This window comes from Vidua chalybeata, chromosome 5 (genome assembly GCF_026979565.1).
Source record: "Vidua chalybeata isolate OUT-0048 chromosome 5, bVidCha1 merged haplotype, whole genome shotgun sequence".
Taxonomy (NCBI): Eukaryota; Metazoa; Chordata; class Aves; order Passeriformes; family Viduidae; genus Vidua; species Vidua chalybeata.
Genome location: NC_071534.1, coordinates 29568448 through 29589046, shown reverse-complemented (window position 1 = coordinate 29589046; position 20599 = coordinate 29568448). Strand labels below are relative to the sequence as shown.

The 20599-nt window shown below is 41.7% G+C and overlaps 1 protein-coding gene across 1 annotated transcript in view; it reads left to right on the top strand.

Moving 5' to 3' along the window:
* Positions 1-20599, top strand: part of ITPR2 (inositol 1,4,5-trisphosphate receptor type 2) — a 244006-nt gene that overhangs the window by 194401 nt on the left and 29006 nt on the right. Inside the window, exons 46-52 of the mRNA XM_053942273.1 lie at positions 2289-2396; positions 3941-4133; positions 7332-7457; positions 10502-10677; positions 12570-12734; positions 14775-14970; positions 17068-17160. Coding sequence (XP_053798248.1) covers positions 2289-2396; positions 3941-4133; positions 7332-7457; positions 10502-10677; positions 12570-12734; positions 14775-14970; positions 17068-17160 — 1057 coding nt within the window. The remainder of the gene's footprint in view (positions 1-2288; positions 2397-3940; positions 4134-7331; positions 7458-10501; positions 10678-12569; positions 12735-14774; positions 14971-17067; positions 17161-20599) is intronic.

Below are 20599 nucleotides of genomic sequence, written 5' to 3'. Positions count from 1 at the left end.
AAAACTGAAAATCTTAATGGTTCACACTGGAGAAATAAAGGTCAAGATACAGGCAAAGTTCCTCTGTATTTCAGAAGATAATAAAAGGGGAATATATTTGCTCCTGGTTATGCTAATTCATCACTCCAAGCACGATGTGCTTGCATTCTGTCTAGTCAGTGCTCTTCTTCATATCTTAAAGAAGAGATACAGCCAAAGTAAAGGGCACTTGGAGATAGACACAGAAAATAATTGGGTCACAGAGAGTCTTCTGTTTGAGGAGGGATGGGAAGGATAGGGATTGTTTTAATTTAAAGAAGAGACAAATAAAAGAGAACGTGACAGTAGTGTACAGAATGATGAATGATACAGAGAAGGTGAACTGGGCACTCTTGCTTGCCCTTTCCTAAGTACAGAAGCAGAGGGACATCCAATAAAGCAGAAAGGCAAAAGTAATAACACTGCTGAAAGGGCATTTTTAAACAGTAACTATCTTGTTTCCCATGGCTCATCTTCTTTCTCCATGATTCTAGAGCATGGCTTGAGGGGCATGCAAGTGTAGTAGTAAGCACATACATCTACAACATGCAAGGACCTCTAGGAGATTTGTGGTCATGCTGCAAAAGCTGCTGGTTGGATCAGATTATTTGGCTTGTGTGAAGGGGAAGAACTTGTCAGATATTCTTAGAGAACCTTTTTAGTCTCAAAAATAAGTGGAAGTTTAGGTAAAGACATTGATGTGTGTAATTATACTATCCATGCTAGATAGAGCAAAAAAGTAACTATTCAGGACAGAAATCTACTACTGATGGAAGCAATATTCCTCTGCAGTTAACCCCCATGTAATTGCTGGTCTCCCCGAATATCTGTTCATGACACTTTTATAAAATGCTGATGATGTGCCACATCGGCTTGGGCTGTGCTGTCAGGACCAAACAGACTTCTGTCCCCAAGGAAGTTGCTGGAAGCACATTTATTCTTCCTGAATATCCCTTTCTGATATTCTCTTACTTTTGGATGTTCCATTTTTTATTAATTTTTATATAATAAGTTTGTATTGAGATCCAGAAGAAAATTTATTTTGATCAGTAGATTCTAGGGAACTTCAATAAATGGATTAAATTGTATATGTACCTCTCCCCTGCCTTTTTGTTAAAAAAAAGGGAGGTAATGAGACATGAAAATTCCAGATGAGAGAGATCATGTGCTGGTTAGATTATTACAGTATCTGTTTGGATCCAATGTTAGTTTTAGACTTAATCCCTGTCAGTCTTTTTGTAGCTGTGCAATTATTTTATAATTCCTCACCAGGCTGTGCTATTTCATGTAGCACAATCCCAGCCCACCTGTGGTGATCATCACTTCAAAGGCCCAGTTCCTGTGGTCATTTTGAGTGTGTGCCTGCCTCATTTCTAATGGTCTGTTGTGGTAATGTCAGCTGTGATGATTCAGCCCTGGATCACATCTGCAAGGTGGCTTTTCCTCTCTTTCGTCCTGCAGTTTTTCCCATCTTAAAACAGGTGAAACGCCTCAGCTGTTCTGGATGGAAAACACTTGCTATGATGTAGGGAAAATTGAATTTTTAGTAATTTCATTATGCCTTACAATTAGGTCTTTGTTTCTCACTCATCTACAGGACATTGTGAATGCATTTGCCCACACCTTTCTTTTTAAACTTTGTACATCAGTGGGGCATTTAAAATATCTACTACTCAACATATAGCAGATGTGTTTTATCAATCATGTGAAGTGTATGATTTTTAAAAGTTTATAGAAGATAAATATTAGTGTGTATGTGTGTATGTAGCTATTTGCTGTGTATATAAACTATACAGTTAAGGATGTATTTACCTGGCACTACAGTCCAGGTCCCTCAGAAATAGTTACAGCCCTGGAATACCAACCTACAACCTAGTTTAGCCATTTGAAGTCACTGAGAAAAATTAATTGTCAATGTAATTTAGTATTCAGAGGTATGTAAATTTTATGTCTAAACTCAAGCGAAAAGAAGCATTCAATCTAATTTTTTGACATTTGTCAAAAGCCCTCCAAAAACCATCCAGGCTGCAGACTAAGCTGCATTTCATAAATCTCAACTGAAGACTTTCTGCTGACTTCTTAAGACTAAATTATTTCTATTGTTCTCGAGTAATTACATTTTTGTTGTTACTTGTGGAAAGAGCCCCACTTGAGTTGAGCATGTAGGTATATGGGAATGGGGGGAAGGAGGATTTGTGTTAGTTAAGTGGAGATGATACAGCTGAAAACATAGCAGCAGGACATAAATCAGATTTTTCTTCTTTTTCTAGTTGGCTTGTCACAATAAAACATTGCAACAGATGCTGAAGCCAGGGTCAGATCCAGATGAAGGAGATGAAGCCTTGAGGTTTTACGCCAAACATACGGCACAGATAGAGGTAAATGATTGCTCTCCAGAAGATGGACAAGTCTGCATCTTACATGTGGTGTAGCTACTCTTTTTAAGCTTCCAAATGGCGTGGGTTATTTTTGAGGAGAAGGTTGAATAATATGCTTTTGGCTGTGGAAGATAAAGGAATACACACCTATATTAGAAGTGGCTCCAAACCATCGTTTTACAGTAGCTTTCCTGTGTGTTACCAAACACACAGGGAAAATATGTTAGGGAAATTGTTAGGGAAATAATGACTGTAGATAGAAGCTGTGTCATGAAGTCAAGAATTATCTTGTATGGTACATCACTTAAATAAATAATCATGAGTTTCAAAGCCATGGATTCTGGCTGATCAAATTAAAACTCTGCCTGGAGTACAAAGAGGTTTTGAAGTGGTCTAGACATTCAATATGGCTTTTGTTTAAAATACCAAGGCTTAGCCTGGTTCAGCAGTTCTGTTCTCTATTTTAAACTTTACATCTGCCATAGGTCAGACTTAGATAGAGGTCCACAGAGATATCCCCCCACAGGATGGGTGGAAGATCCACAGTCTTGGTTGTCCAGGGGGCAGCTGAGTGCTTCTCTTAATGTATTTTAATTCTTTGGCCGCTGCTGAGATCTCTCTTAGCAATTATCAGCCAGTTTATCTGGGTAGCTTGTAAATTTAGGCATTAAACAAGCACTGTGGTCAACTTTTATGTGGCCAATAGCTTCTTCTAGAAGAGTGAAACTCAACCCAGCATTGCTGCTATACAAAATAGATAACTGCTTGTCTTTGAAAGCAGTCCTAGACCTGCTTAGTGTGTCAGATATTATCTCCCCTATATTAATGTATCTCATTTGTTTGATTTGAAATTGAAATAGTGGTGTTTTTTTATTTTCACCAGTGGTTGCACAGAGGTATGGTTGTAAGAGTCTAAAAGGGTTTTCTACCCACTTCAGTATTTTTAGTAATGCAGAGTCAACAATCAGAATGGGGAAACAGTTTTGATGGCAGTGTGGTGAGATGAAATAAAATCTAACTTGCTCACCAGTAGCTTGGCAGGTGCTGAAATGCAAACAATTCAAAACCTTGAGTTTTGTCAAGTAAAAAGATAAAGACTGACAAGATATGGGTGCTGCCTGAGTAACAAGGTGATGTTTTTGCATATTCACCTTTACAGTTTATCCCATTATAGAAACAGATTCAAGATGAGCAAAGCATTTTGTAATCAGAGCAGAAAGCCCCTGAACTTCTTCACTTTTTACTGGGTCAGATTTGTTTCAATTTGCTGACAAATTGAAGCATTCTGAATTACAACATTTTTATATTTGGCAAAGTCTGAACCTAGGTTTTTCTTGAGACTTGTATTTGCCACCTTATTCAGGCAGGCTTTTGAAAATAAAACCAGCTTTACTCTGTTTTGGGATTGATTGGTCCAACTTTATTGTAATGTTCAAATAATTAATGCATTCATTTGTAAATAAAAGGGGAGCTGTGAGCAAGAAAAGATATGACAAAATGATTGGATAGTCACTCACTCTGGCAAACGTGTATTTTATTTCTAGATTGTTCGCCACGATAGAACAATGGAAAAGATTGTCTTTCCTGTCCCCAATATTTGTGAATTCCTCACTCGGGAATCCAAAAGTCGGGTGTTCAACACAACAGAGAGAGATGAACAAGGGAGCAAAGTCAATGACTTTTTCCAGCAGACTGAGGATCTGTACAATGAGATGAAATGGCAAAAGAAAATTAGAAGTAAGTAATGTAATTTGAAAAAAAAAAAAGCTTTATTATGCTAAAACCTTGCTTTTAAACCTTCAAATACTTTCATTTTAATGATACACTTTTCTCTGTTCACTCTGACACTACAACAGCCAAAACTGTTCTGGGCTTGAGAGTGTAGGTCTGCTGAGACACTTGCATGCCACCATAAAAGAAGTGTAATATGGAGCAGTTATTAATGTGTTCAAGATGATGTTTTGGACTCCAAAAGTTAAATTGAGGGATGGAAGAACTGAGTGTAGTTCTTCTGAACTTGATAGTGTTGCACCTAATTAAACCAAGGCCCCTAATATTTAACAAAAACATGTATAGCTACATATTTGAGGTTTGCAGATTCCTGAAAGGCCATCAAAAGACTCGTAAATGTCAGTCACTTACAAACATCTCTCACCAGAACCTCAGCTGCTTTAAATCTGCCCAGCTCCCATGGAGCCAGTCCCCCTCTACCAATCCACATCAGCCTGGCATGACTGGGCTGCAGGGTGTCCCAGTTGGCCCATACTGGTGCATGTCCCATGATACTGGGGAGGCACATGTGTGGCCTTGAGCTGCTTGGTCAAGATCATGAGGGAGAGGTCGAAGCAGGGCCACCAAGAGGAGGGGCAGGGAAGCCCCACCAGGTACCCTGAATGTCTTTAGCTCCCTGGTGGGCAGTACAGCTCCTGGCCCTTGGCAGGAATGGGGCTATTGCCAGTGTGCCTGGATCAGGAGGCTCCCGCCAGCTCAGCCACTGTCAACTCTGCCCTTGGCTTTTGGAGCAGAAAGTTGTATTTTATATATCTTAGAATCACAGAATGGTTTGGGTTGGGAGGGACCTTAAAGATCACACAGTTCCACCCCTCCTGCCATGGGCAGGGACACCTTCCACTATCCCAGGTTGCTCCAAGCCCCATCCAGTCTGGCTTTGGACACTTCCAGGGATGGGGCATCACAGCTGCTCTGTGCAATCTGTGCCAGGGCCTCACCACTCTGACAAGGAACAATTTCTTTCTAATACCCAATTTAAACCTACTCTTAGTTTGAAGCCATTCACCCTTGTCCTGTCATTCCAGGTCCTTGTCCAGAGTCTATATCCATCTTTCCTGTGGGCTCCCTTCAGGCACTGGAATGCTGCAATTAGGTCACCCCAAAGTCTTCTCTTTTCCAGGCTGAACATACATAAAAATGGCTTAAAGTGATCACTTCAATCACTGCTAAAATGCAGATGCTCTTGGAGTGTCACACATCATCTGCTCACAGCAACTGATCAGGAAGGAAGGAAGGAATAGGGTCTAGAGCAGCAGGATAGTCAGAGCAATGTGGGAACACCCTGAACGTGATGGAAACATGGATGTTATTGCACTTTCTTATACGTCAATCTCAGGCTTTAATTTGCAGCAGCAGCAAGTCTTCAGCATAAACTCCATCAACCCAAGTCTGCTTCTCTTGGTGGCACCCTAAAAACTTAGTACTGACAAACTGAGCAGAATAGAAGTTGAAAAATACATGATTCCAGAATCTGATCAGGAAGGAAGGAAGGAATAGGGTCTAGAGCAGCAGGATAGTCAGAGCAATGTGGGAACACCCTGAACGTGATGGAAACATGGATGTTATTGCACTTTCTTATACGTCAATCTCAGGCTTTAATTTGCAGCAGCAGCAAGTCTTCAGCATAAACTCCATCAACCCAAGTCTGCTTCTCTTGGTGGCACCCTAAAAACTTAGTACTGACGAACTGAGCAGAATAGAAGTTGAAAAATACATGATTCCAGAATCTGAAGAATATTTGGGAATAAAAGTCATTGTATTGTAGAAAAATTACTTCAGTAAAAAAAAAATCATATCTGGGGGTTTTGCATTAGAAACACAAAAGAGGCAACCCAACAATTAGATAGACCAGACCTGCCTAATGCTATAAACAAAGAAAATGGGTTTATTTTTATTCAGAGCAGAAATGTCTCAATTCCATTCATCAGTGGAATAGCCCACAAGTCTCTGTGTTGGGTTGTTTTGGTTTTTTTTATTATTTGAAAAGATATTTCAGTTGAAGCTGGGTTCATTTTTCAGCCAAATGTCTGTTAGCATGAAGTCTGTGCTGCTTAAATTGGCAGATGTCATTTTTGCAGTGTCTCCAAAAGCTTAAATCTCAGCACTCAGCAGTACAAGGTTATCACAGTGAAATCTGAATATTTACCTAATTGCTATTAAAGACTATTTGGCCTGAAGCCTGAGGCAGGATATGCAGTTGAAGGAGTCTGCTGTTTATAAAAATCTTCTTTGGGTGCTCTGCATACTTGCAGGAAGTTTTCAGTACTTTAAAATCTAGTTAACAGGGATGTATCATGTGTGAAACCTCTCTGACCAGATGTATTTACACTATTGCACATAGGCTCTTGTTTCAAATATCCATTTAAACATATTTTAGTGCATTAATACATATGAAGATTCAACCCTGTTTTGCACTATTTCCCTTTTTAGTATTTTCTAGCTAGACTGTAGATTCTTTGGGATATGGACTCTTTCTGTGTGTTTGTACAACACTTCACATGTGGAGATCATGGCTTGTTTGAGTCCTTTTAAGTCGGAGTACAGAGCTGTTTGTCAGCAGGTGACCATGGGCTTCTGAGCATCACACAGGAAATAGTCAGCTTTTGTACAAACAAAACCCAGGCAGACCAAATATTGCCTGCTTCCCAAGCAGATCAAAATGTTTTTAGTTTGACAGAAGTGGGGAAAATACTGCAGTTCTGAAACCATGCCCATTCCATGGTTCTTTGCCTATGTCATCGGTGTACTTGGTCCAAATAGGTCATCTGGATGATACATTCTGGGTGTTCTGGTTGACTGGCATTCAGAGTGCTAAAATCTAGTTGTGTGCTTGATTTTATGTCCTCATGCACAGAAGCTGCAGGTTCAGATGCAGCTAAAAAGACGCCCTTGCAAAATATCCAGGCCTAAAATCTTACCAGAGGCAAAACTCCAGTATATAATAAACAGTATTGTGATCTTTGGATTAAAAGCTCTGCTTGAAACTTTGTTTTATGGCAAACCTATGTTTAATATTTGTCTATTATAGTTAATTTTAAAGATCTGCATATTTTCTACATTAATCTGTATTTAATTCCCTTGGGGTCATTGGTGATTGAGTTTCTGCTTGCTTTCAGCTTATTGCTCCTTTTCTCGCCTTTCTAGATAATCCAGCCCTGTTTTGGTTCTCCAGACACATCTCTCTCTGGGGGAGCATTTCCTTCAACCTTGCTGTATTCATCAATTTAGCAGTTGCTCTGTTCTACCCTTTTGGAGATGATGGAGATGAAGGCAAGTAGAATTTGGTCTTATTTTTTGTTTTAATTTTAGATGCTTTCATTTCTAAGGTAACAAATAAAGCTGCATTCTCAGGTGCAGTCATATCTGGAAGCCATTTAGTGTCTCCTGAGTAGGTACCAGATGTTGTCTGAAATGTGGTGGTTGATCTGTGTGTCACATGGCCCACACAATGCAGAGCAGAATGGACAGAGCATAAGCTGGAGATGATCTAGATGATCTATTTTTTTATATTGCCATATTGTAGTGTCCCACTGCACACATTTAGCTGCAGCTTCTGAACTGAAGGAGGATTCCTGGCAGCAAAGGGACCGAGATTCCTTAAGGCTGACCAAATTGAATGACTTGCAGTCTTGAAAACATATGGAAGAGAATTATTTGAAAACTAGCTTGTTGGCTTTTGACTGTGTTGTTTATTGGGATAAAAGGGCATAACTTTTGCAGAGGAGAAATGCATTATGTAAAAATACTCTTAAAACTTACGATTCTGTCTCTGCTTCATCCCATGTCACAGGAAATATTTAATTAAGTTTTTTATTTCCTATAAATGCAGCAGACTAGCAGGAGGCCTCTTTGAAGCCCAAACAAGCTTAATTGGGATAAAGGACACTAAATAGTTTAGAATACTGGTAATGGGAGCAGAGCCATTGACCTCTGGGCCTTTGATTGGTGACCAGTCAGTAATGTGACTGAAAGTCACCTCTGTCTGATGGCATGTGAACTGGGCTGGTGGAAGCAGTCCAGCTTCTAGTAGATACATGTGCTTTTCACAAATAGTACAGCTGGCACCAGCAAACATTCCTGCTGGCTGGCAGAACAGAAAGGCTGCAGATTAAAATATACTGGCATGGGGACCACGCTGCCCTCACAGCCCACAGGGTGGTCTCTGCAGGTCACAGCTCAGGCAGCTCCACAGCCTCATGGAGTGAGGCAGAGTTTGCAGGGCTGTGCCCTGGAGAAAGGAAGCATCTTGTGCTTTGTAAACTGGGGAGTCACTCAGAGCACATTAGAACCCATGGAGGATGAGAGGAGAAATAAAGGGTTAAAAATAAACCTTTTAAGCTACTAAATTTTAGCTAATCTATACTCGTGGAAATCCTCTAGTCTGCAATCAGTAGGTATTAATACTTATTCTGAACTGCAGATTTATATGGCATTAGTTTAAGTGGCCCCAGTAATCCAGTGACAGCGCATTTCAGGATTCCAGCTCCTGGTGTTTGTAAAGCCAAAGCGACTCCTGAGCAGTAAGGAATAGGTGTGACCAAATCGGATCAGCAGGTCATGAGACAGCCTCCTTAGTTCCAGCCTCCCTCTCCACCAAAGCCTGATCCAACAGCTGGAGTTTGTCTCCCATTTTTCCCCTTCACCCTGTGTAAATCCACCTCTATTCATCTGTCTCAGGTACTTGGACTGATCTAATAATTCCAAAATGCTGCTTTTTAGTAGGTACTTGTAGTTCTTATGTAATATGACATAGGCAAAACTGCTCGAGCTGGAGGCCGTTCCTGAAGGGAGCCTAAAAGAAAGAAAGGAGACAAAAGCATATGCTGACAGGACAAGGGGGAATGGCTTCAAGCTGACAGAGAGTAGGTTTAGTTTAGATATTAGAAAAAAACTCTTCTGTGTGAGGGTGGTGAGGCCCTGGCACAGGTTGCCCAGAGAAACTGTGGCTGCCCCTGGATCTCTGGAAGTGTCCAAGGCCGGGTTCAATGGGGCTCTGAGCAACCCAGGATAGTGGAAGGTGTCCCTGCCCATGGCAGGAAGAATGGAAATTGATGATCTTTAAGGTCCCTTCCAACTCAAACCATGGTTCTGTGAAGACTCCTTGACTCCAGGGTGCCTGTCTGCACATGGTACTGATGTGGGTCCTGCAGCATGAAATTGGACCTGCAGTAGGGAAGAAGGAAAACTGGTTTATGAAAGAATCTCAGGGAACTTTGGCCTTACCTTTCAGATGGGCTTGAAAGTAATTTTTTTTAGGATCCATTAAAAGTTTTCAAATCTTGTTGGCAAAGAAACTCTCTGACAGAGCTGACCTTGAACTTCCCACCAGGGATAGAAACACTCCTGAACTTTGGAAAAGTTCAGATGCCATCTGAATGTTGAGGCTAGGGCCTCGTCTCATTGTTTTCTAATCCCAGTGATGCTGCTCAGCTGTGTATCTGTTGCCAAAGAGATTCTTATTGTGAGTCTAGCTAAATTTTCTATTCCCTTCTCCCCCATCACTGACCTCTCGGTTCATCTCATAACAATAGAAATCAGTGTACAAGTGTGACAGCGCCCTGAGATCTGAATGTGCTTTTTATATCACAGCAACATGGTGTGTTTCCAGAGCTTTAAGCAGAGGGGAGAGGGAAAACAGGGGCATCGCCCAAAGCTCGGGGAGCACCTGGAGCCAGCATCTTGCAGAGCAGCAGGGACTGGCTATTCAGGCGGCGGGAGCCGGGAGTCGCTGCCTGCCCGGGAGCCGAGCGCAGCCGCTCAGCGGTCCGCGGCTGCTGCCTGGCCCTGCCCGGGGCCGCTCCCGCTGTGCCCAGCGCTCCGCTCCCGGTGCAGAGGCGGAGGCTCCCGCGGAACACCCGCGGCCCTTCGGGAGGGAGCTGCTTTTTCGGGAGCTGCGGCTGGAAACGTGGCACTGCAGCGCGCTGCCACTTGCTATGCTGCCCCCAGGACTGGCTATTTCTGTAGCTGAGCAATCATGGAATCAGACCGGAGGGGCCCTAATGATCCCTGCAGAAGGGAGCTGATTAGTGGATTGCTCCAGGAGAAGGGTAAACTGTTCCATCTCTGAGCACTCCCTGGATTTTAATGGAAATTTCATTAGCTGTTCATATTATTACCTGGGCAAAAAGCAACAATACTCCGAGAATAATAGCTCCTGCTGCAATTAGGACAAGCTGTGGTCAGCAGTTGTGATGCATGAATCACACTTTTGTTAGCTCTGCTGGCAAAGGAATTGATCTTTTGGATCTGTTTCTTGGTGAAAAATGGAGTCTCCAAAGATGCCTTTCTCAAATCTCCCTTTCTCCTCTGCACAGGCACACTCTCACCGTTGTTTTCCATGCTCCTCTGGATAGCAGTGGCGTTTTGCACAGCAATGCTGTTTTTCATCTCCAAGCCTGTTGGCATTCGACCCTTTTTGGTGTCTGTTATTCTCAGGTCTATATATACTATAGGGCTCGGTCCTACCTTGATACTCCTTGGTGCTGCTAATGTAAGTATTTCAAAAGCAACCAGAATTTCCCTTTCAGCAGAAGGAAAGATATTAAGGGTCTCCTATTAAAAAACTCGTTTGATTAGAGCTGTGCAAAACCTTCTTTTTCTGGTTCATTGGTTAAGCCAAAAAAAAAAAATAATTTCCAGTCATCCTGAAACAGCAGTGTCAGCAAAGTGGGAAGCTAAGAAAAAAGTTGGTTTCGTTTTGTGCATATGCAAATATTTTAAAAACAATATGAAATTTAAAGAAATATTGCTGCATAAGGGCAATCAAATCTACAGTTTCTCATGTTAAAAGAATAATGTTCTCTACCAATATTCTCAGCACTATTTACACAAATTTTTGAAATGTTTCTGAGACCTTAAATATATTTACAGGAAGAAAAGTTTTCAAAATTAAAAATTCTCTCAGTCCCTTGCCAGATCTCTTAACTTAGACATGAATAAGTCTGCATGCTTACTGAGCTTGGTAAGATACACAGTCGTGCTCACAAGTCATCTATTTAAATTTCTGCCTGACTGCTACAGCTCTAATTCACCCCAGCATGAAGTATTGGGCTGTTTGCCACCAGTTCTGTATGTGAGAATTTCACATACTGAAAAATATCCAGACATAAAGGTAAAGGCAAGTAAGCAGCAGTTGACCACGTCAAATTTGTGAACAAAGGAATCGTGTTGAGTCCTCATTCCTTGTCCTGGACTGCCAGAGAAATGAGGTGAGGCCCTTTCCTGTTCACTGCTGCACTGCTGCTCGTGTGCAGGCAAAGCTCAGGAGCCAGGGAGAATCTGATGCTGTTGTTTAAATGCTATACTTCAAAAATGTCCTCATTTCTGAGGGTTTTTTTAGGGATTTTAAATTGAAGAACATGATCTGAAGGAAATAGATCTCACACACCCCCACCCACACTTTCTGTTGTGTTACTATTGTTCTCTTGGTAGTAGCATGCCTAGCTGCTCTTACATAGTCTCGGGTCTAAACTCAAAATTGTTGGGAGTTCACTCCCCAGCTGGATTTTAATGCCTCGTGACATTAATCCTGCCCACCTATTCGCTAATGTTATAGGAATAAATCACAGTGTGATGAGGCACAGTGCAGTGTTGGAGAGGTGATGTACTTCCACTCACCCATGGGCTCATTCCCAGTGCTCTGTCAGAGCTGGATTTTGCGCCAGTCCGTGGGGGTCGGTCTTGCACACTGGGCGCCAATCTGCGGGGAATGCTGGGCTCCAGGACAGTTTGGATGGGTGGTGATGAAGGATCTCTGAAGTCAGGTCTTAGAAGATGTGGTTTATTATAAAGGGTGAAGGGCCCTGCTTGGAGTTGCTAGCCGCAACTCGTGGCAGGCCCAGGGAGAGAGAGGGAGAGAGGGTTCCAGGTGAGGGTCCCAGGAGGAAGTTCCAAGAAAGCGTCCAGTCCCCCAGGCACACCTTATCAGGGGGCTTCAAGGTGGGCTGGAACAGGACTTGGGCCAGTGGGGTTACAGATACCTGATACTTCAGGGGAGGGTTACAGGTGTGGGACGAACCATACATTGGGGGGTGAGACAGAACATTCCATTTGACCTTTGCGTTTATCTGTAGGTAAAGGGCATTGTTTAATTAGAAGGGGGGATTGCTTTCAATTTGGCTGTACTATTGTTTTCGAGTTGCTCAGTAATTAAGGTTTGGTATCTCAAGTCTTGTTCTCATCTCAATATCTGTATTTTCTAACTCTTTTGCCAGGCCATCATATTTATAGGGCTTTCCTATTTCATCTTCCCCAACACCTCACCTCACTCCAGCTATCTCAAGGTTGTCCATTTAGTCAAACCAACCTATCTAGACAGCAACTCAAACAATAAATACTAGGATTTTTCTGAGGCATAAACCTAGCCTTTGTTACTCCCCCCAGCTCTGTAACAAAATCGTGTTCCTGGTGAGCTTTGTTGGGAACCGCGGGACCTTCACCCGTGGCTACAGAGCGGTTATCATGGACATGGCATTTCTCTACCACGTGGCTTATGTCCTGGTCTGCATGCTGGGCCTCTGCGTGCACGAGTTCTTCTACAGCTTCCTGGTAAGTACGTGCTGCTGTGGAGAGGAAAACTTTGCAAAAATAGAAAATACCGTTACCCGTGCAGCTGTCTTCAATTTCTTCCTGACAATCAAGCGTATTTTTAGCAAGCTGCTGTGTTGCTGCCCCTTAGGAGCTGCTGTTTTTATAAGAACCTGTTTCTGTTAGGACTTATTTTATCTGTTTTAGAACTGAAAGTTTGCTCCTTTCTTCTCAGGCAATCATCACCCAGCCCACTCCTTTTTCCCAGCTTTCTCCATATTCTCTGTCTACCATTCCTGTGTGTTCTGTCACTCCTAACATTTCGGGGGCAGTTGTCCAAGAGTGTGTGCATCATACCTGTACCAAAGGATCCCTATTCCTCATCCCCAATATATTTTTAACAAATTACTTGGGAAGTGGGGATGGCATGCTTTTGGTGTAGCGGGAAGATTCATCACTTGAAATGTATCCCACTTCATTTTCTTTTGTTGCCATTACCCAGATGGAATACCTTTTAATAACGTGGTACAGGTGCAGTGAAAATGAATCACAGAAAACTATGCTAAACTCCACTAACTGCTCCCTTCATGCTAAGTAGCAGTAAGAGGTGTTTCACTGCTCTTGTTTGCTGATCCTTTTGCTCTATAGTGGAACATGTGAAACTTGCAGGGACACTGACTAAATTGTCATCATTACGTTTCCTGTTGTATTTTTTCTCAGCTTCCTGAATAGTGATGAACTCCCAGCATTTCAAAGATGTGTTAAGCACACTAAAATTTTCAGGGGTTCAGTGCTAACTCAGGTGGAGCTCCTAAAGTCTGTTGAAGTCAGACTTTCCAGATTTAGACATTAAAGTCTGTTTCAAAGTTTGGGCAGATTTCAAAGGAGCCAAGATTGTTGCTGTAGCTGAAGGACCCTCTTCAAATGGATGTAACTCTCCTACTTTAAAAATGCACAAATTATTTGCTGTTCTTTCAATGAGTTATACTTTGCAAAGTGTCAAGCAGCTTAAGAAACATTTTATGTACTTACTTTTTCAGTGACTGCTATTGACCAATGTCCATGATTCATGGACATTATCCATGTACCCAGGTTGCTTCCAGGTGTTCACTTAGTAGTGGATGTAGTCTGAACTCTAATACTTGTTCATAACTGTCTCCCCTCTTTCTTTATTATCAATCCTTTCACAAAGCTGTCGATTTCAGATCTTATAAATTGTGGCTAACACCTTATTCTGTGGAGCATTTTGATAAATGATAGTGTGTTGCTTTATATCTGTAATCTGAGTGTTTTGAAGTAGAAATACATACATTATAGATAAGGTCCAAAGCACTATAGAACATCAAGAAAATTGTAGGAGAAAAAAGTTACAGGTTCTTGTAAAGCTCCTGTCACGTTTAATTGCTGGCTTAGGCTTTTGACATTTAAAGCAGTATTACCTTAATATATAGTTTTCTTTAAAGTTAAATACCAGGAAACCATGTACTGCAGGGTAGAGAAGAATAGAAGTTTCTAGTCTTATACAAACAGTGACTTTAAATAAATTTAACTTTGTCCTACTAAGAGGTGACCCCAATCCTTGTCCATGTGACATTTACATGATGCCATGAGCTCAAAGAAAGTTTACAAATATGTAATTACTTATATGTATGAGTGTATTTTTGCGTTACAGCCTATACATGTTTGTCAGATGAGAGATAACATGAAAATTACTTTGTAGCTATAGATCCATAGTATGAAGACACTGTTTAAATTTTAGTCTAGCCTGGTTTTAAACATGGGGAAACAACAGATCTTGATGGTAGGTGTTGTCCATCTCTGAATCAGACTCAAATATATTTTGTGGATTTTGCTATAATTAATTTTAAAATGTAAAGTTCTGTGCTAGATTTCCTCCTCCATAAGCATGACCAGCTCCCACTGAGATCAATGTGAGTTTATGAAGCTGAGAATGTAGAACATGGCTGGATGCATGTTTCAGTAGTTCAGATTGTTTTCTTTGTAGCATCTATATATTGCCTCATTTGTATTCATTTTTCCTCTACTCTCTCCTTTCCCCAGCTGTTTGATCTGGTGTACAGGGAGGAGACGTTGCTAAATGTGATAAAAAGTGTTACCCGGAATGGCCGTTCAATTATCCTCACTGCAGTGCTTGCTCTCATCCTGGTTTATCTCTTCTCCATCATTGGCTTCCTCTTCCTGAAAGATGACTTTATCATGGAGGTTGACAGGTTGAAAATCAGGACCCCTGCTGCAGGTATTGTTTTTTATATTAAAATTTGCTTCTGATGTATGCCTTTTTCTGTCTGCGTAACCTAACTTTCCATCTAAGGACATCAAATTTCTTTATTTGTGCCTGTGTGAGAGCAGAACTAATTCCATATACCTTAGAACTCAATTAAGTCTCTGTGTAAAATTTAATGTGTATAGGGTTGTTTTAGTCTGGGCTTATTTCTTGAAATGCTAAAATCTAGCACATTTGATTTATTATGTTTGTTTCACAAACTCGTGATAACATTAAAAAAATAATCTGTATTTCCTAAGTATTTTCCTATGTGAAAAGCAGCTCCAAGTGGATTGTATTGGTTCTCATCCCACCTTAAAAGCAGCTCATAGCAATTTCTGTGTACTGTATGAGGCATGTGATCTTAACATGTTCATTAGCTGTATTCATTTCATTGCTTTTTAAGCTTCATCCAGCAGAAATTTATTACAGAATTCACATTTCTACTGCTAGAAGCATCTTTTATACTCAGTGTGTATTTCATGATCATCATCCTTAGTGTATAATCCTGGCTTCAGTAAAGTCATTGGGAGGTTTGGAACCAGTTTTAAAAAGGCCAGGATTTCAGCTTTCTGGAATGAGAGAGTTTAGCAAAGTGAATAGAGAGTTACAAACTTGCTTTGCTAAAAAAGAGCCAGGTCTGGTCTGTTGAGAGCTTTGTGTGTGCTGCCAACCAGCCTGCTGGGAGCATGGGCAGGGGAGTAACAACTGGCTGCAGAGAAATACTTGAGAATAGCTGCTGATTAAATTCCTTGAGGCATGATTTTCCCAAATGCTGAACTCTTCAGACCTGTACACAAGCACAGAACTGGCGGAACCCAGCTGGGGCTGTGTGCACTCAGTGTTTGCCAGTCTTTTCCTGAAGTTGTTTTTTCAGGATTTAAAGCTCACAAACAAGGCAAAGGTCATTCAAGACTCCTGGGCCTGGCATACTTCTGTAGCTGGTTCAAATCCATATGAAAAAAAAAAAAAAAGGAACCTGACAGATTTCTTTAACATACTGTGATTTTTTTTTTTCCTGCCGTCTAAATTGGGTTATACTGGGGCTAAATTGGCTTACATTTGACTTACATTCATTTTTGGGACAGAACTTAGGATGTGAAAGTTTCACTTTGAAAGGTAGATATGACCATCTTAATAAAAGAGGCTACACACAGCTTTGGTGTGATCCAGGGCAGCAGCTCCTGTGTGTTTGTGTTGCTTCTGTTGAGTTCTTGGCAGATTTTTGTGGTGTGGGTATGTTCTTGCTGGCTTCATACATTGCCATTTCTGATCAAGAACTCATCAAGAAAATATGCTGACTGTATGTTGATGGAACATTATGCTTCCCAGGACAAGTGCTTTAAATTTTTTCTTTATAAAGTAGCAGAAAGAGTAAGTCAGAGTGCATGTTTTCTGCATTACACATACTGTCTTAGGCTGTTATTTTGTTGTATAGTTTTGCCTTCATTTTTTTCTCCTTAAATCTTTTTGTATCTCTAATTTGAAATGCAGAAAATTGTTGAAGGTGCACAAGAGAAAATTGGTTTGATAAAATCAAGCTGATGTATACATTTACTACTTCGGGAATGTTAAATTAGTGTTTTACACAAACCCATACATATTTACAAATGAGTACCAAACTGTGTTATAATCCTTGAAAACCCTTAAATATTCTACATTCAGGATAACTGAATGTCAGTTTGGTGTCCTTCTTGTCAGCTTTTGTGAATAATTTATCTAATGGTTTTTAAAACTGACATTATTTTCATATCTGACAGTTGTTTCTTGCTTTGAATATATTTTGTGCTTACCAGAAGCATCCGCATTTGATGTGGATTCATTAATTTCAGGAGATGAAATGGGAATAGTTGTGATATACAGTAAATATAAAACTGTATTTTTGTTCATTGTGATTGCTTTGAGCTGTTGAGGCAGAACCTTTCAAGAAGGGAGGAATTGCTGGTGTAATTTGTTCTGTTTTTCCTTCATAATTATGCAACCTGGTGATTCGCTCCTAGAAAATAATGATTTAAAACTTAACATCAATGTAGTGCCTGTCTTTTTGTCAACATCCTGCTTTTTCCACAGGTATTGGTGAAGTTCCCACTACAACCCTGACATCAATGATGGGAGCCTGTGCAAAAGAGAACTGTTCCACGAGCATCCCAGCTCTTAACCCAGGTCAGTACAGAACTTCCCTCAGAGCGATGCTCACTTAGAACCGAGGGATCCCTGGAAATGTTCAAGGCCACGTTGGATGGGGCTTGGAGCAACCTGGTCTAGTGGAAGGTGCCTCTACCTATGGCAGAGGGTTGGAATGAGATGATCTTTAAGGTCCCTTCCAACCCAAACCTGTGGTTCTGGGATTCTCTGATCTGTGTGTTGCTGTTGCAGGGACTTCTGCTGGTGTGAGAAGTGACAATGACTCTTGTGAGTCAGAAGTGCTCAACTTCTGCAAGACTTGGAGCTTAGTTGGCAGCTTTGCTGTTAATGGGAGTGCTTCCCACACCTGATTTCCAAATGCACTGACATTAATTTTGTTATTAAAAGAGCTTGCTGAATCATTATGCTTGAACATACAGGTTGCTTCTTGCCAAGTGACTTAGCTGGGAGAAACAGCTTGCTGCTTGTCTGCAGCATCCTTACCTACACACACTGAGCTACTGTTAGATCCAGTTAGGGCCACAGAAATTCATTTTCATGGCATAGCATATCTATCAGAATGTATTTTACATTCTGATAGATATGCTATGTATTGTGTATGTTGTGTATTTTTTCTATATGCATCTGGGCCAAGGCTGTATTATAGCCAGAAGACCTAAGAACCCAGATCCAGGCCCACATGTCTGTGTGTCTCCCCTTCTTTCCATGGGGCACAGTCTAGTTGAGGTGGCTGGTGTTTCAGTGCAAGGTCTTAAGTTTGGTTTGATGTGCTGTGGCCTTTGCAGTGGAGGTGTGTGAGCAGTGGATGGTCTGCAGGCTCAAAATATTTATTGCCACAGTTGCCTGTGGTTGCTGGGGGCTGTAAGTGAGGACATAAATGGTCCCTTACTGTGTGCCAGTATAATGTTGTTTCATAAGCTTTATTCTTCCACTAATTTCTGAGTTTTTAGGATCAAAGCCCTCAGGGAGAGGGCTATAAAAGCAGGCTTTTTCTCCCCAGCTGGTGTGTAAATAGGCCTCATAAACAACATGGGAAGTTGTCTGGCTAGATAGAGAAAAGAGTCTAAGAGCTATTGGCAAAGCTTCTGCATTCGAAGAGTAATCAATCAGTCAAAAAGATGCAGTATGGCTTTTGCCAAGCTCTTTAAATGATAGAAATCTCACATTTCTCATTGTTTGAGTACTGCTCCTTTAAAATCAAACCATAATGAAAGAGGGCCGTACAAAACATCTAAGTGCACTCTTACTTAATCTTGAAGAAATTTTATTTATCCAGTACCATTAAAACCCACCAACATTCAGCAAGAGCAGTTTTGCTCACCTTAGCCACCTGGTCAAAAGAATTGTTCTACTTTCTGTCTTTTCCTGGGACAGATTTCCCTTCTGGCAGAAGTGTGAACGTGGTGGAATGCAAAGGCATGAGATCACCATCCCTGGAAGTGTTCAAAAGGTGTGGGGATGGGGAACCTGGGGTGTGGTTTAGTGGAAAACATGGCATGGTTGGGTGAGTGGTTGGACTCGGACTCAGAGGTCTCTTCCAGCTGTAATGGTGCTATGATTCTGTGAGATTTGGGGAGCTTCACATTGCAGCACCAGAGAAGTCCACAGCTGTGTGTGGGAGAGAGAAAATGTTCTCAGTGGCATCTCAGGTCCCGAGTGAGACATGAATTACGTTGCTTTTCAGATCAGATCACTGCTGATCATTTCTTCTGATGGGACTCTGCTTCTTCCTTGGGTTTCACTGGTGGAGCCTGTGCCCAGTCATTGCTCTTCCTGGTGAGGGAGTTCCCTGGGAGGCAGTGTGCTGTGCCCAGGGAGCCTCCCCTCTCTGGAGGCTGCTGCTCACTGCTGCTCTGGGCTGTCAGTGTAAAAATACTTCATCTCATCTGCCTCCCAGGGAACTCCCTCTCTCCACTCCAAAGACATTTCCATATCACTTCAGTCTATGCCTGGTGAAGTGCCTAATCACTTAAAGGAACTTCACATCCTACAGTACATATCTTCTCATCCTCTGTAGCCCATAAAGACCTGTGCTAGAAAGGTGCACAGATACCTGTTTGTAAAATGGGACATTTCCAAAGACTCATTCCACTGCCAGGCCTGGTCCTGCTCTGTGCACATTCTGCTGAATCCACGTGGGCACAGGCGTGTCTCACCTGATGTGCTTGTGTGGCCCAGGCAGCTGTGGGCCATCAGATGAGGATTTGTGAAGTAAATCTCCCTATTATCCCTCCCCTGCCCCGTGATTGACATTTTGGGGTGGTCTTAGCGCTTAACCTGTTTTGCCTGTATTAAATTTAATCAGAAGACAGCCTGCCTAATGCTGCCCTGACCCTGACAAGCCACTTTTCAGGGTGGAGCTGCTAGCAAATGACCCCCCTGCACCTCAATTAGTGTCAATATTGGGACCTTAACAGCAGTGCACTTTACAGAGCCACTCCTTTCTTTCAAGTATGGGCATAGCTGGTGCCTAGAGGGGCTGAGCCTGCACTGTGAATGCTGTTGAGCACAGAGAACAGACAGCTGAGGCAGAACACGTGCCTGTAGGGTTGCCTGGCTCCCAGCTTGAAGGCAGCTCTTGTTGCTCCACATCTGGGAGTGGAATAGAACAGCAAAAACGATGTCTGTACACTCCCCACAGCCTACATTGCTGCACTAGAGGTTTCTGCCAACTTTGGGCTGTCTGGTTCTCTGGCAAAGATCTTGCAACCTGAGCTTGCTTTTCTGGCTGGGATGCTGATTTTCTGTGTTGCAAGATGTGTAAAGTGATGTATCTTGTTTCTGTGTAGCCTGGCTTGCTCTGAATTAGCATCTCAGTGGACAGGGAGAGTTGGGTGTTAGGGCTGCTGGTAGATAATTCACTCTTCAATTCTCAGTCCTGGATTATCCTCTCTGTTCACCAGAATCTGATCATTTACTGCTTCCAGCACCTGAGTCTGGTCTTGTGAACAGAGAAAAATATTGTAGTTACCGAAAAGAAATAGAAGCTGTGGCTTTTTTGAAGGCTTTTTATTTATTTTGCGGATGGTGTCCTTCTCAAGCACAGCTCCAGGAAAAAAAAAAGGCAAAAAAAAAAGAAAACAAAGATGGAAAGATGGAATATTATTTGAAAGGAGGGAATAATGGCAGCATACAACAGTAAAGATTAGTTAGTATGAATAACATCACTGTGCTAGTAAAAAAAACCAAAAAAAATCTAGGTATGACAGGATAAAAAAGGTTTCTTGTTTCAATCCTTTCAGTTTCAATATTTAAGCAGTTATTTTTAAATCCAGTATTACTTGTGGGAGTAGTGTCTGTAATGACCATGTAGTTTAACAGGGAAGTCTGTCCTGATGTCTGCTTTTGCTTTTGTTTTTGCTCAAAGTTCCTTCAGCAGGGAGTTGTTTCTCATTTAATTTGCCTGTGGAGCAGAAACAGTGTGGTGGCAAAAGCAGCAGACCCCAGCAATGTCCTG